At 48.4% G+C, this 16,012-nt stretch overlaps 1 protein-coding gene across 1 annotated transcript in view; it reads right to left on the reverse strand.

Annotated features, from left to right (window-relative positions):
• The window catches only part of LOC135515575 (receptor-type tyrosine-protein phosphatase beta-like), a 141,899-nt gene that overhangs the window by 112,141 nt on the left and 13,746 nt on the right, over positions 1-16,012 (reverse strand). Inside the window, 8 exon segments of the mRNA XM_064939196.1 lie at positions 67-330; positions 662-776; positions 778-926; positions 3,546-3,809; positions 4,740-5,006; positions 5,725-5,988; positions 6,330-6,602; positions 8,831-9,094. Of these exon segments, the coding sequence (XP_064795268.1) occupies positions 67-330; positions 662-776; positions 778-926; positions 3,546-3,809; positions 4,740-5,006; positions 5,725-5,988; positions 6,330-6,602; positions 8,831-9,094 (1,860 nt within the window).

The raw sequence follows: 16,012 nt of genomic DNA on the forward strand, positions 1-16,012 counted from the left end.
GAAACACAATGTGAGGTTATTTGGAAAACCAACCCAGGCAGCTGCCCACTCTGTTCCCCTACTGACCTGTCCTGCCCTCGATGAACTGAGGTCTCTGGTTGGGTCCACTGAAGGTGGACACCACCATCTTGTACAGGCGTCCCGGGGTGAGCGAGGCCAGGCGGTGGTCACGGGCCTCGTTGCCCAGGGTTACGGGCGGGTAAACCCGCGTGTCGTTGAAGAGGATCTGTACCTCGTAGTGATCAACGTCCCCCAGCGCTGGAGACCATGTGACCACCAGATCACCTGTACCACTGTCACCCAGGGCCAGGCTCCGCACCGCAGAGGGGACTACGGAGACAGTCAAATACAACTTTATTTAAACATTTCAACTATTCACAGAACACTAAAGGGCTCAATGGTTTGGTTGGCTGAGGGGAATTTGACCCATGATGCCCACTAGTTTAAGGTTAACTTTGCGCTGCCAAAATGTTACTGAATGTGATCGTAGGTACAATCCCCATGCGCCGAATTCTAGATTTCACACCTACAAATTCTTATATTGGTTTTCCATGGACTTGGCCACACAGAAAACTCAGCAGCACAGCATTTTACTGAAAACTTCTACCAACACTGCAGTAGCAACAGACACAGACCCACAGACTGTAGTTAATAGACTCACACGTTCTGCCGTCAGTAGAAACACTGGACTGGTACTCTCCGCTCCAGGTGCTGACAGTGACCGTATAAAGCCTCCCGGGGACCAGGGAGCTGAACACACAGTCGTTCTGCGCAGCGCGCCACCGTCTGGTTCTGGACGACCGTGTTGTTGTACTTAATGACCACCTCGTAACGGTCCAGGTCTCCGGACGCATGGCGCCAGTAGACCTTCAGGAAGTCGTCCCTGGCAGAGTGGATGGCGTTGGGGTTCTGGACACTGGAGGGTTCTGGGTAGAAGAGATGTCATCAGGTCAAGAGGTCAAGTAGGATGTGGGGTGTTTTTCATTAAACACAACACCGTTGTCATTTTAAGAGACACACGTTTTCTCCAAAAATGTTCCCTAACACTTGAACAATTTGTCTCCTAGATCACCAGAAAATGAATCATATTAACACATTCATCCATGTTAATATATACAGTGAATTCGGGAAAGTATTCAGACCCCTTGACTTTTTTCACATGTTGTTAGGTTACAGCCTCATTCTAAAATGGAATGAATAGTTTTTTTCCCCTCATCAATCTACACACAATGCCCCATAATGACATCACAATACCCCATAATGACATCACAATACCCCATAATGACATCACAATACCCCATAATGACATCACAATACCCCATAACGGGGCGGCAGGGTAGCCTAGTGGTTAGAGCGTTGGACTAGTAACCGGAAGGTTGCAAATTCAAACCCCCTGACAAGGTACAAATCTGTCGTTCTGCCCCTGAACAAGGCAGTTAACCCACTGTTCCTAGGCCGTCATTGAAAATAAGAATTTGTTCTTAACTGATTTGCCTGGTTAAATAAAGGTACCCTATAATGACATCAAAATACCCTATAATGACATCACAATAACCTATAATGACATCACAATACCCCATAATGGCATCACAATACCCCACAATGACATCACAATAGCCCATAATGGCATCACAATACCCTATAATGACATCACAATACCCGATAATGGCATCACAATACCCCATAATGACATCACAATAGCCTATAATGACATCACAATGCCCCCATGCTGGCAAAGCAAAAGCAAGTTTTTAGACATTTTTGCTCATTTATAAAGAATGTACAACTGGATTAACACCTTTGGCAGCGATTACAGCCTTGAGTCTTCTTGGGTATGATGCTACAAGCTTGGCACATATGTATTTGGGGAGTTTCTCCCATTCTTCTCTGTAGATCCTCTCAAGCTCTGTCAGATTGGCTGAGAAGCATCACTGTATAGCTATTTTCAGGTCTCTCTAGAGGTGTCCGAACGGATTCAAGTCCGGGCTCTGGCTGGGCCACTCAAGGACATTCAGAGACTCCTGCGTTGTTTTGGCTGAGGGCTTTGGGTTGTTGTCCTGTTGGAAGGTGAACCTTCATCCCAATCTGAGGTCTTAGGGTTGTTGTCCTGTTGGAAGGTGAACCTTCATCCCAATCTGAGGTCTTGAGCACTCTGGAGCAGGTTTTCATCAAGGATCTCTCTGTACTTTGCTCCGTTCATATTTCCATTAATCTTGACTCGTCTCCCAGTCCCTGCTGCTGAAAAACATCCCCACAGCATGATGCTGTCACCATCATGCTTCACCGTAGGGATGGTGCCAGGTTTCCTCCAGATATGACGCTTGGCATTCAAGCCAAAGAGTTCCATATTGGTTTCATCAGACCAGAGAATCTTGTTTCTCATGGTCTGAGAGTCTTTAGGTGGCGGTTGGCAAGCTCAAAGTGGGTTGTCATGTGCCTTTTACTAAGGAGTGGCTTCCGTCTGGCCACACTAGCATAAAGGCCTGATTGGTGGAGTGCTGCAGAGATAGTTGTCCATAGGGTTCTTGGTCACATCCCTGACCAAGGACTTTCTCCCCCATTTGCTCAGTTCGGCCGGGCGGCCAGCTCTAGGAAGGGTGTTGGTGGTTCAACACGTCTTTCATTTAAGAATGATGGAGGCCACTGTGTTCTTGGGGACCTTCAATGCTGCTGAAATCTGTTGGTACGCTTCCCCAGCTCTGTGCCTCGACAGAGCTGGGTTATTGCTCTGACATGCACTGTCAACTGTGGGACCTTATATAGACAGGTGTGTGCCTTTCCAGATCATGTCCAATCAATTGAATTTAGCACAGGTGGACTCCAATCAAGTTGTAGAAACATCTCAAGGATGATCAATGGAAACAGGATGTAACTGAGCTCAATTTCGAGTCTCACAGAAAAGGGTCTGAATGCTTATTAAGGTATTTCTGTTTTTTATTTTTAATAAAACCTGTTTTCGCTTTGTCATTATGGGGTATTGTACATAGATTGATGGGAGGAAATGTTACTTTAATCAATTTTAGAATAAGGCTGTAATGTAACAACATGTGCAAAAAGTCAAGGGGTCTGACTACTTTCCGAACGCACCGTGAACAGAGTGAAAGGCAGTGATCCAGATGAGGGGCCCAAGAGACTGTGTGTGTTGGTTTGTAATGCCTGCATCTGTGTGTGTTGGTTTGTAATGCCTGCATCTGTGTGTGTTGGTTTGTAATGCCTGCATCTGTGTGTGTTGGTTTGTAATGCCTGCATCTGTGTGTCTTGGTTTGTAATGCCTGCATCTGTGTGTGTTGGTTTGTAATGCCTGCATCTGTGTGTGTTGGTTTGTAATGCCTGCATCTGTGTGTGTTGGTTTGTAATGCCTGCATCTGTGTGTGTTGGTTTGTAATGCCTGCATCTGTGTGTGTTGGTTTGTAAATGCCTGCATCTGTGTGTGTTGGTTTGTAATGCCTGCATTTGTGTGTGTTGGTTTGTAATGCCTGGATGTGTGCATGTGTGTGTGTGTGTGTGTGTGTGTGTGTGTGTGTGTGTGTGTGTGAGAGACCTACGTGTACGAGCCGTCACCACCGTGTTGTTCTGGAAGCTGCCGCTGCGGGTTGCTATGGAGACGGTGTACAGCCTCCCTGACTTGAGGGAGTTAAACACACACTCTGGGCTTGCCTTAGAAACCACCAGGTTGTGTACGGTCCTGTCGCGGTCCTTCAGTAGGACCAGGTAACTGTCCACATCTCCGACCGCTGGCTGCCACGACACCCCCAGGAAGTCTGGACGACCGTTGTTACTAACCGTAACCTCACCGACCGCAGCAGGTACTGAGGAGAGGGGGGGGGGGGCAGAGACCGGTCATCGACAGAGAGGACACAGACACACGCGTTAGAGATAGAAGTCTGGACGACCGTTGTTACTGACCGTAACCTCTCCGACCACAGCTGGTACTGAGAAGGGACAGAGGAACAAAACGGTTGTGAGGTCGATTGGGGTTAAAATCCTTTCGACCTCAAAACTGTGTTGCCTGCTGAGCTAAAGGGTATGGCGTTCATGTTGTTTGGCTGACATGAATTACTCCTACAACACACCACTGATGATTTCAATTGAATAGACTGACTTGATTAAATGTGGCATTTAATGTGACATTCAGATACACGGTGTGACAGGAAAGGTTTAGTTCAAGTGTCCTTTGTTACTTTCCCGTTAGCTGAAAGTTAAGCCGAAAGTTGTCTGAATGTTATCTGAATGTGGTGTTTGTTTTCATCAACCCTTTGGCCCTCCGGACTCTGAAGTTCATTAAAAGGAGGAAGCTGTGGTTCCCCAAAATAGCCAGAACTTTCCTGGGGAGGACAATTGAGATCGGACAAGGAAGTCTTTGAACGGGACCTTGGAGAGTTGTTTTGTAGTTGACACAAAGCTTCCTGAACATTCCAGACATTCTATTTTGTATTGTATTTCTCTCTCTGAGAGATTGTATCTTATAATTAATGTTGGTTAACAATCACTATGACAATGAGGGATTTACTCCAATGGTCAGACACCTACCCTTAAACGACCATCTCTAAGCATAGAATAAAGCCTGGCCATTACTATATCACATACACACATAAACAGCTGTAATGGACAAGACCACCAGGAAGAACATACAGAACAACCCCCAAAACAAACGCCTGGCTCACGTGTCGGTCAGTCGATGTTAATGTGGACGATCCATTTGAGTCATACAGACGAACTCTTCCTGATATTGAACTTACCAGTGCGTCCCTCAGCCACGGCCTGCTTCGACACCATCCCACCACTGACAGTACTGACCACCAGCCTGTAGGAGGCGCCAGGCCTGAGGTCTCTGAGCTGCAGAGAGGTGGAGTTGGCTGGGACGGTGTGGTTCTGCACAGCCCGGTTGTTGTGGAGGAGCTGCAGGCTGCAGAAGTCCAGATCTCCAGGGGGGCGTTCCCAGCTGGCCTGTAAACTGTCCACGTGGCCCTGGTTGCTCAGGTGGACACGCCTCACCTCCAGAGGTACTGCAGACAGACTGGCTCAGTTACTGTCCGGCTCCATTTGTAAACAAACATTCTTTTATCTCAGCAGGCTCATTATTACCCTTTGTGTGTCAGGCTTCATCTGAAGACTCCATTTTGTGAAGAAAATAAACTCAGACAAAGTAAAAAACATCCCTGTACATGCTGCCTCAAAATCTGATTGGATAAATACAGTGTTACCATAGAGATGACCTCAGCTACAAAGGGACAGTATCATTGAGTCCCTCTGATTAGATAAATACAGTGTTACCATAGAGATGACCTCAGCTACAAAGGAACAGTATCATTGAGTCCCTCTGATTGGATAAATACAGTGTTACCGTAGAGATGACCTCAGCTACAAAGGGACAGTATCATTGAGTCCCTCTGATTGGATAAATACAGTGTTACCGTAGAGATGACCTCAGCTACTAAGGGACAGTATCATTGAGTCCCTCTGATTGGATAAATACAGTGTTACCGTAGAGATGACCTCAGCTACAAAGGGACAGTATCATTGAGTCCCTCTGATTGGATAAATACAGTGTTACCGTAGAGATGACCTCAGCTACAAAGGGACAGTATCATTGAGTCCCTCTGATTGGATAAATACAGTGTTACCGTAGAGATGACCTCAGCTACAAAGGGACAGTATCATTGAGTCCCTCTGTTTTAGTGTTGTGTATAAATATCCATACAGGTGCTATAGCAACCCTCTCACCTGTCCTCCCGAGCACAGACACAGAGCTGTTGAGCTCCCCGCTCTTGGTTGTCACGGTGATGGTGAACACGCGTCCTGGCATGAGCACGTTGAAGGTGCACTCCCTCATGTCACGGGTCAGGTCTCTAGTGGCAACCGTGGCATTGTCATGGCGGAGCTCCACGGCGTAGCCGTCCCTGGCTGAGTTGGGGGCGTGACTCCACAGGGCGCTGAGGGAGGTCTCGTCAGCATGGCGGATATGAAGCTCTGAGACGGGCTTAGGAGCTGGGAGAGATAGAGGGAGGAGAGAGAGAGAGAGAGAGGTAAGAGAGAGAGAGAGAGAGAGAGAGAGAGAGAGAGAGAGAGAGAGAGAGAGAGAAGAGAGAGGGAGAGAGAGAGCGAGAGAGAGAGAGGGAAGAGAGAGAGAGAGAGGGAAGAGGGAGGGAGAGAGTGAGAGAGAGAGAGAGACGGGGGTGGATTAAGGGAAAGAGAGAAGTGGGGAAACAAGTTTTGTAGAAATAGAGAGAACAATGAGATGAAGCGTCATGATGATGTCATGAGTTCTCTTATCCTTCTTACTGATGCCAGTACTTTCTCCTACTCCATTATGCTGTTGTGTAGCCTACCTATCCCTCTGTGGCAGTACTCCACAGTGCCTTGCTCCCCGGTGCTTTCCACCATGACCCCAGCCCTGTAGGTCCTCCCAGGAACCAGTCCCAGGCCAGAGAAGGTGTACTCCACCACCCCTTTCTCCACGGTCCTGTTATCCAGAGTCTGGGTCCCATTTAACAGCAGCACCCTGTACTTATCCCAGTCTCCACCAGGGGGAGCCCACATCACCTTCAGAGAGTTGGAGTCATCCAGCGCCTCCATAGAGAGCTGGGACACTTTACCTGGGACTGGGACGGAGAGAAGAAGAAAGACCAGTTAAAGGCCCAGTCTGGAGTGTTTCATTCTGTTCATTTATATTAGCAGCTCTCAAAAGGCAGGAAGAACCCTTAAGGCGTCAGCATGCTTCAGTTCGGGCTGGTGCCTTTCCGAACGAACCTGCTCACATAATCCCTTAAAATACCTTTGGTTATAAGGTCTCTGAATTTACCTTGAGTAGTACAGTACCTGTTTGTCCATTTTGAGACGCTGTAAATAGTCTAAAATAATCTAAGCTCAAACTCAAGGAATCTTTCATTCATTTTGACATTAGTTGTGTAATTTTACATCTAAGATGTTCGGTGCATTATTTCTCAATGAAAATATTGGCATTAAAAAAAACAGTCTTCTCTCGTTGAATGACAACAAAGACGTTATTGAAGAATCCCTGCTGTTGAATCACCGACGAAGAGTTATGGACTTTGGCCTCCAGAACAAACATGTGGTGCCAAAACACCTGAAAAACCCTCACCTAAGAACAAAACCCTCACCTAAGATCAAAATCCTCACCTAAGATCAAAACCCTCACCTAAGAACAAAACCCTCACCTAAGATCAAAACCCTCACCTAAGAACAAAACCCTCACCTAAGATCAAAACCCTCACCTAAGAACAAAACCCTCACCTAAGATCAAAACCCTCACCTAAGAACAAAACCCCTCACCTAAGAACAAAACCCCTCACCTAAGAACAAAACCCCTCACCTAAGAACAAAACCCTCACCTAAGATCAAAACCCTCACCTAAGATCAAAACCCTCACCTAAGATCAAAACCCTCACCTAAGAACAAAACCCTCACCTAAGATCAAAACCCTCACCTAAGAACAAAACCCCTCACCCAAGAGCAAAACCCTCACCTAAGAACAAAACCCTCACCTAAGATCAAAACCCTCACCTAAGAACAAAACCCTCACCTAAGATCAAAACCCTCACCTAAGAACAAAACCCTCACCTAAGATCAAAACCCTCACCTAAGAACAAAACCCTCACCTAAGATCAAAACCCCTCACCTAAGATCAAAACCCTCGCCTAAGATCAAAACCCTCGCCTAAGAACAAAACCCTCACCTAAGAACAAAACCCTCACCTAAGAACAAAACGCTCACCTAAGAACAAAACCCTCACCTAAGAACAAAACCCTCACCTAAGAACAAAACCCCTCACCTAAGACCAAAAACCTCACCTAAGAACAAAACCCTCACCTAAGAACAAAACCCTCACCTGAGAACAAAACCCTCACCTGAGAACAAAACCCTCACCTAAGAACAAAACCCTCACCTAAGAACAAAACCCTCACCTAAGAACAAAACCCTCACCTAAGAACAAAACCCTCGCCTAAGAACAAAACCCTCGCCTAAGAACAAAACCCTCACCTAAGATCAAAACCTCGCCTAAGAACAAAACCCTCACCTAAGAACAAAACCCTCACCTGAGGACAAAACCCTCACCTGAGGACAAAACCCTCACCTGAGAACAAAACCCTCACCTAAGATCAAAACCCTCGCCTAAGAACAAAACCCTCACCTAAGAACAAAACCCTCACCTGAGAACAAAACCCTCACCTGAGAACAAAACCCTCACCTAAGATCAAAACCCTCGCCTAAGAACAAAACCCTCACCTAAGAACAAAACCCTCACCTGAGAACAAAACCCTCACCTGAGAACAAAACCCCTCACCTAAGAACAAAACCCTCACCTGAGAACAAAACCCTCACCTGAGAACAAAACCCTCACCTGAGAACAAAACCCTCACCTAAGAACAAAACATCACCAAATGTCATCATAATAAATGAAGGAAGTCTTCTGAACTGTTTCTGCTGGGAAGCATGCAGACGCCTTAACACGACAACACAATGGACTAATTCTAATCCACTTGATTAATCCATGAATAGTAATCCCATAGTTATGATCATAGACATCATCGAGACACTCAACGAGCTCTTGCTGAACCCTTAATAACAGAGTGTTTAAATTAAACAGTCACACTTGAGGGGAATTACCATCTCACCCCCTCCTTTATCCTCTTGGCTTTAATAGCAGAGGCCCTCTTCAACAGGAAGAGTGTTCCTCTCAACAAACTAAAGTGGATTTCTGAGAACACTAATTGTTAGCATGTTAGACCAGAGACAAGACGTTTCCCTGACCACGACACAGAGTTTGTCCTGGTCTACATGATGTTTTCCTGGTTACGCCTACTGTCACCTGTGTTAGCCGAGGCAGTTGATTGGCTGGAGAGCTCTCCGCTCTTGGTGGCAACAGACACCTGATAGGTCCGTCCGGGTGTCAGCTGGTGGAAGTGGGCCTTTGTGGTGTCAGATGACAGGGTCTTCTCCAGAGGGGTGGTTCCAGACGAGGACAGGGTCACCACTATAGAGTCCACATCACCCTGGGGTTGACTCCATGATGCTCTCAAACTGTCCTGGGTGTTATTGTTCTCGAGCTTCAGGTTGGGGACGGCATAGGGCACTAGAGAGGAAGAGAGAGGGATGAGAGAGAGGGAAGGGTGGGAGGGAGAGGGAGAGGGAGAGGGGGAGGGAGAGGGAGAGGGAGAGGGGAGGGAGAGGGAGAGGGAGAGGGAGAGGGAGAGGGAGAGGGAGAGGGAGGGGATGAGAGAGAGGGAAGGGTGGGAGGGAGAGGGAGAGGGAGAGGAAGAGAGGGGGATGAGAGAGGGGATGAGAGAGGGGATGAGAGAGAGGGAAGGGTGGGAGGGAGAGGGAGAGCGATAGAGGGAGAGGAAGATGGGGAGAGAGGGGGATGAGAGAGAGGGAAGGGTGGGAGGGAGAGGGAGAGAGATAGAGGGAGGGAGGGGAAGATGGGGAGAGAGGGGAGAGAGACAGGGGGAGGGAGAGAGAGAGGGAGAGAGAGAGGGGGAGGGAGAGGAAGATGGGGAGAGAGGGGAGAGAGACAGGGGAGGGAGTGAGAGGAGAGAGAGAGGGAGAGAGAGAGGGAAGGGTGGGAGGGAGAGGGAGAGTGATAGAGGGAGGGAGAGGAGAGAGAGGAGAGAGAGGAAAGGGTGGGAGGGAGAGGGAGAGCGATAGAGGGAGAGGAAGATGGGGAGAGAGGGGGAGAGAGACAGAGGGAGGGAGTGAGAGGAGAGAGAGGGGAAGGGTGGGAGGGAGAGGGAGAGTGATAGAGGGAGGGAGAGGAAGATGGGGAGAGAGGGGAGAGAGACAGGGGGAGGGAGTGAGAGGAGAGAGAGGGAGAGAGAGAGGGGGGTAGAGAAAGATAGCGGGAGAGAGAGAGCACGAGGGGAGGGAGGGAGAGATAGAGGGGAGACAGAGGGGGCGGGAGAGGGAGAGAGGAAGAGAGAGGGAGAGAGAGGGGGCGAGAGAGGAGGGAGAGAGAGGAGGAGAGAGACAAATTCAATCCCTTTTAGACAACTTCTTGGACAAAATGTTTCACTGTAATAGTGAAGGTGTAAACTTCACTATTAGTAGAAAACCTAAACAGTATATTTGACCTCTCAGCTTCCCTATCAAATCTAAAAATGTCAAAATGAAAACATAAGAAAATGAACAACAATGACAAATGGTTTGATGAAGAATGCAAAAACCTAAGACAGAAAATGGAGAAACCTGTCCAACCAAAAACAGAGATCCAGAAAACTTGATCCTACGCCTTCACTATGGTGAATCACTAAAACAATACAGAAACACACTACGGAAAAAGAAGGAACAGCACGTCAGTAATCAGCTCAATGTAATTGAAGAATCCATAGACTCTAACCACTTCTGGGAAAATTGGAAAACACTAAACAAACAACAACACGAAGAATTATCTGTCCAAAAGAGAGATGTATGGGTAAACCACTTCTCCAATCTTGATGGAGCCCGTCTCAGCAAATAGCAAAAACAGAAAAAAATTATAGCCTAATGTTAACTAGCTAACGTTGAACCTGGTTGGTTAGCTACCTGCAGATTCATGCAGGGTAGTAACGTTATGAGTTGAGATCATGGTTCATTGTTCAGCCAGCTAGCTATCTACGTGTCGAAACAAAAGACTCCACTACGTAAGTAACCATTTCAATAGAATGTCCATGATGTCACTGCGACAACTGTCGATAGATGTAGCTGGTAAATTCACTCTGGATGTCTACTCTGATTTCAGAGCGCTCTCGTCTGTGTGCCAAAGCTCTGAATAACTGACCAATTTACAAACACCCATGAATATTGCCGGTGTCAGTAAACGTTGGCTAAAAAGCGTAATTAAATTGTTGCCAGCAGAACAGTTGCAGTCTCCACTTTGGATAACATGAAAACAGCCTAACCAGCTCTGTTAGGGCGAGTAAAATGGTCAGAGTGAGGTGTTCGCTCAATTGTACTGGAAGTAGCTAGCAAGCTAGCCAACATTAGCCAGTTAGCTTGGGTGTTTGACTGTCGTTGTGAGGTCAGAACAACCCTACTCCTCGGCCAGAGTGTCCAGTGTGCGCTCTGAACACTCCGAGTGCGAAAACTCTCTGAATGTACAAACGGACAATCTGATAACGCTCTGAGTTTAAAAACGGACAATCTGATAACGCTCTGAGTTTACAAACGCCCAGAGCACACTCTGGCACTCCAAATTAACTTTACACCCATAGTATAAACCAGCCTTTAGTCTTGTTTAATACATGGCTTCACATGTGAATCCTTAAAGAGATGGGCGGGGCTAAGGCTTAAGAGGGTGTGAACGATGCTGAATGGGTGGGGCTAAGGTTTAAGAGGGTGTGAACGATGTCAGCCTAATGCGGAGGTTTACGATGGCTGAATATATTGCGGAAAATTCACACCGATCCTGGACAGTTAAAGAGTAACACAGGCTTGGTTGGGTAGGGACTCTGTTGGGAAAGAAAGCAGGCTTGGTTGGGTAGGGACTCTGTTGGGAAAGAAAGCAGGCTTGGTTGGGTAGGGACTCTGTTGGGAAAGAAAGCAGGCTTGGTTGGGTAGGGACTCTGTTGGGAAAGAAAGCAGGCTTGGTTGGGTAGGGACTCTGTTGGGAAAGAAAGGCTTGGTTGGGTAGGGACTCTGTTGGGAAAGAAAGCAGGCTTGGTTGGGTAGGGACTCTGTTGGGAAAGAAAGGCTTGGTTGGGTAGGGACTCTGTTGGGAAAGAAAGCAGGCTTGGTTGGGTAGGGACTCTGTTGGGAAAGAAAGCAGGCTTGGTTGGGTAGGGACTCTGTTGGGAAAGAAAGCAGGCTTGGTTGGGTAGGGACTCTGTTGGGAAAGAAAGCAGGCTTGGTTGGGTAGGGACTCTGTTGGGAAAGAAAGGCTTGGTTGGGTAGGGACTCTGTTGGGAAAGAAAGCAGGCTTGGTTGGGTAGGGACTCTGTTGGGAAAGAAAGCAGGCTTGGTTGGGTAGGGACTCTGTTGGGAAAGAAAGCAGGCTTGGTTGGGTAGAGACTCTGTTGGGAAAGAAAGCAGGCTTGGTTGGGTAGGGACTCTGTTGGGAAAGAAAGCAGGCTTGGTTGGGTAGAGACTCTGTTGGGAAAGAAAGCAGGCTTGGTTGGGTAGGGACTCTGTTGGGAAAGAAAGCAGGCTTGGTTGGGTAGGGACTCTGTTGGGAAAGAAAGCAGGCTTGGTTGGGTAGGGACTCTGTTGGGAAAGAAAGCAGGCTTGGTTGGCTAAAGACTCTGCTGGGAAAGAAAGCAGGCTTGGTTGGATAGGGACTCTGTTGGGAAAGAAAGCAGGCTTGGTTGGGTAGGGACTCTGTTGGGAAAGAAAGCAGGCTTGGTTGGGTAGGGACTCTGTTGGGAAAGAAAGCAGGCTTGGTTGGCTAAAGACTCTGCTGGGAAAGAAAGCAGGCTTGGTTGGATAGGGACTCTGTTGGGAAAGAAAGCAGGCTTGGTTGGGTAGGGACTCTGTTGGGAAAGAAAGCAGGCTTGGTTGGGTAGGGAATCTGTTGGGAAAGAAAGCAGGCTTGGTTGGGTAGGGACTCTGTTGGGAAAGAAAGCAGGCTTGGTTGGGTAGGGAATCTGTTGGGAAAGAAAGCAGGCTTGGTTGGGTAGGGACTCTGTTGGGAAAGAAAGCAGGCTTGGTTGGGTAGAGACTCTGTTGGGAAAGAAAGCAGGCTTGGTTGGGTAGGGACTCTGTTGGGAAAGAAAGCAGGCTTGGTTGGGTAGGGACTCTGTTGGGAAAGAAAGCAGGCTTGGTTGGGTAGGGACTCTGTTGGGAAAGAAAGCAGGCTTGGTTGGCTAAAGACTCTGCTGGGAAAGAAAGCAGGCTTGGTTGGATAGGGACTCTGTTGGGAAAGAAAGCAGGCTTGGTTGGGTAGGGACTCTGTTGGGAAAGAAAGCAGGCTTGGTTGGGTAGGGACTCTGTTGGGAAAGAAAGCAGGCTTGGTTGGCTAAAGACTCTGCTGGGAAAGAAAGCAGGCTTGGTTGGATAGGGACTCTGTTGGGAAAGAAAGCAGGCTTGGTTGGGTAGGGACTCTGTTGGGAAAGAAAGCAGGCTTGGTTGGGTAGGGAATCTGTTGGGAAAGAAAGCAGGCTTGGTTGGGTAGGGACTCTGTTGGGAAAGAAAGCAGGCTTGGTTGGGTAGGGAATCTGTTGGGAAAGAAAGCAGGCTTGGTTGGCTAAAGACTCTGCTGGGAAAGAAAGCAGGCTTGGTTGGATAGGGACTCTGTTGGGAAAGAAAGCAGGCTTGGTTGGGTAGGGACTCTGTTGGGAAAGAAAGCAGGCTTGGTTGGGTAGGGAATCTGTTGGGAAAGAAAGCAGGCTTGGTTGGGTAGGGACTCTGTTGGGAAAGAAAGCAGGCTTGGTTGGATAGGGAATCTGTTGGGAAAGAAAGCAGGCTTGGTTGGGTAGGGACTCTGTTGGGAAAGAAAGCAGGCTTGGTTGGGTAGGGACTCTGTTGGGAAAGAAAGCAGGCTTGGTTGGGTAGGGAATCTGTTGGGAAAGAAAGCAGGCTTGGTTGGGTAGGGACTCTGTTGGGAAAGAAAGCAGGCTTGGTTGGGTAGGGACTCTGTTGGGAAAGAAAGCAGGCTTGGTTGGGTAGGGACTCTGTTGGGAAAGAAAGCAGGCTTGGTTGGGTAGGGACTCTGTTGGGAAAGAAAGCAGGCTTGGTTGGGTAGGGACTCTGTTGGGAAAGAAAGCAGGCTTGGTTGGGTAGAGACTCTGTTGGGAAAGAAAGCAGGCTTGGTTGGGTAGAGACTCTGTTGGGAAAGAAAGCAGGCTTGGTTGGGTAGGGACTCTGTTGGGAAAGAAAGCAGGCTTGGTTGGGTAGAGACTCTGTTGGGAAAGAAAGCAGGCTTGGTTGGGTAGGGACTCTGTTGGGAAAGAAAGCAGGCTTGGTTGGGTAGGGACTCTGTTGGGAAAGAAAGCAGGCTTGGTTGGGTAGGGACTCTGTTGGGAAAGAAAGCAGGCTTGGTTGGGTAGGGACTCTGTTGGGAAAGAAAGCAGGCTTGGTTGGCTAAAGACTCTGCTGGGAAAGAAAGCAGGCTTGGTTGGGTAGTGACTCTGTTGGGAAAGAAAGCAGGCTTGGTTGGGTAGGGAATCTGTTGGGAAAGAAAGCAGGCTTGGTTGGGTAGGGACTCTGTTGGGAAAGAAAGCAGGCTTGGTTGGGTAGAGACTCTGTTGGGAAAGAAAGCAGGCTTGGTTGGGTAGGGACTCTGTTGGGAAAGAAAGCAGGCTTGGTTGGGTAGGGACTCTGTTGGGAAAGAAAGCAGGCTTGGTTGGGTAGGGACTCTGTTGGGAAAGAAAGCAGGCTTGGTTGGCTAAAGACTCTGCTGGGAAAGAAAGCAGGCTTGGTTGGATAGGGACTCTGTTGGGAAAGAAAGCAGGCTTGGTTGGGTAGGGACTCTGTTGGGAAAGAAAGCAGGCTTGGTTGGGTAGGGACTCTGTTGGGAAAGAAAGCAGGCTTGGTTGGCTAAAGACTCTGCTGGGAAAGAAAGCAGGCTTGGTTGGATAGGGACTCTGTTGGGAAAGAAAGCAGGCTTGGTTGGGTAGGGACTCTGTTGGGAAAGAAAGCAGGCTTGGTTGGGTAGGGAATCTGTTGGGAAAGAAAGCAGGCTTGGTTGGGTAGGGACTCTGTTGGGAAAGAAAGCAGGCTTGGTTGGGTAGGGAATCTGTTGGGAAAGAAAGCAGGCTTGGTTGGCTAAAGACTCTGCTGGGAAAGAAAGCAGGCTTGGTTGGATAGGGACTCTGTTGGGAAAGAAAGCAGGCTTGGTTGGGTAGGGACTCTGTTGGGAAAGAAAGCAGGCTTGGTTGGGTAGGGAATCTGTTGGGAAAGAAAGCAGGCTTGGTTGGGTAGGGACTCTGTTGGGAAAGAAAGCAGGCTTGGTTGGATAGGGAATCTGTTGGGAAAGAAAGCAGGCTTGGTTGGGTAGGGACTCTGTTGGGAAAGAAAGCAGGCTTGGTTGGGTAGGGACTCTGTTGGGAAAGAAAGCAGGCTTGGTTGGGTAGGGAATCTGTTGGGAAAGAAAGCAGGCTTGGTTGGGTAGGGACTCTGTTGGGAAAGAAAGCAGGCTTGGTTGGGTAGGGACTCTGTTGGGAAAGAAAGCAGGCTTGGTTGGGTAGGGACTCTGTTGGGAAAGAAAGCAGGCTTGGTTGGGTAGGGACTCTGTTGGGAAAGAAAGCAGGCTTGGTTGGGTAGGGACTCTGTTGGGAAAGAAAGCAGGCTTGGTTGGGTAGAGACTCTGTTGGGAAAGAAAGCAGGCTTGGTTGGGTAGAGACTCTGTTGGGAAAGAAAGCAGGCTTGGTTGGGTAGGGACTCTGTTGGGAAAGAAAGCAGGCTTGGTTGGGTAGAGACTCTGTTGGGAAAGAAAGCAGGCTTGGTTGGGTAGGGACTCTGTTGGGAAAGAAAGCAGGCTTGGTTGGGTAGGGACTCTGTTGGGAAAGAAAGCAGGCTTGGTTGGGTAGGGACTCTGTTGGGAAAAAAAGCAAGCTTGGTTGGGTAGGGACTCTGTTGGGAAAGAAAGCAGGCTTGGTTGGCTAAAGACTCTGCTGGGAAAGAAAGCAGGCTTGGTTGGATAGGGACTCTGTTGGGAAAGAAAGCAGGCTTGGTTGGGTAGGGACTCTGTTGGGAAAGAAAGCAGGCTTGGTTGGGTAGGGACTCTGTTGGGAAAGAAAGCAGGCTTGGTTGGATAGGGACTCTGTTGGGAAAGAAAGCAGGCTTGGTTGGGTAGGGACTCTGTTGGGAAAGAAAGCAGGCTTGGTTGGGTAGGGACTCTGTTGGGAAAGAAAGCAGGCTTGGTTGGATAGGGACTCTGTTGGGAAAGAAAGCAGGCTTGGTTGGGTAGGGACTCTGTTGGGAAAGAAAGCAGGCTTGGTTGGGTAGGGACTCTGTTGGGAAAGAAAGCAGGCTTGGTTGGCTAAAGACTCTGCTGGGAAAGAAAGCAGGCTTGGTTGGATAGGGACTCTGTTGGGAAAGAAAGCAGGCTTGGTTGGGTAGGGACTCTGTTGGGAAAGAAAGC

This window comes from Oncorhynchus masou, chromosome 27 (genome assembly GCF_036934945.1).
Source record: "Oncorhynchus masou masou isolate Uvic2021 chromosome 27, UVic_Omas_1.1, whole genome shotgun sequence".
NCBI classification, from domain to species: domain Eukaryota; kingdom Metazoa; phylum Chordata; class Actinopteri; order Salmoniformes; family Salmonidae; genus Oncorhynchus; species Oncorhynchus masou.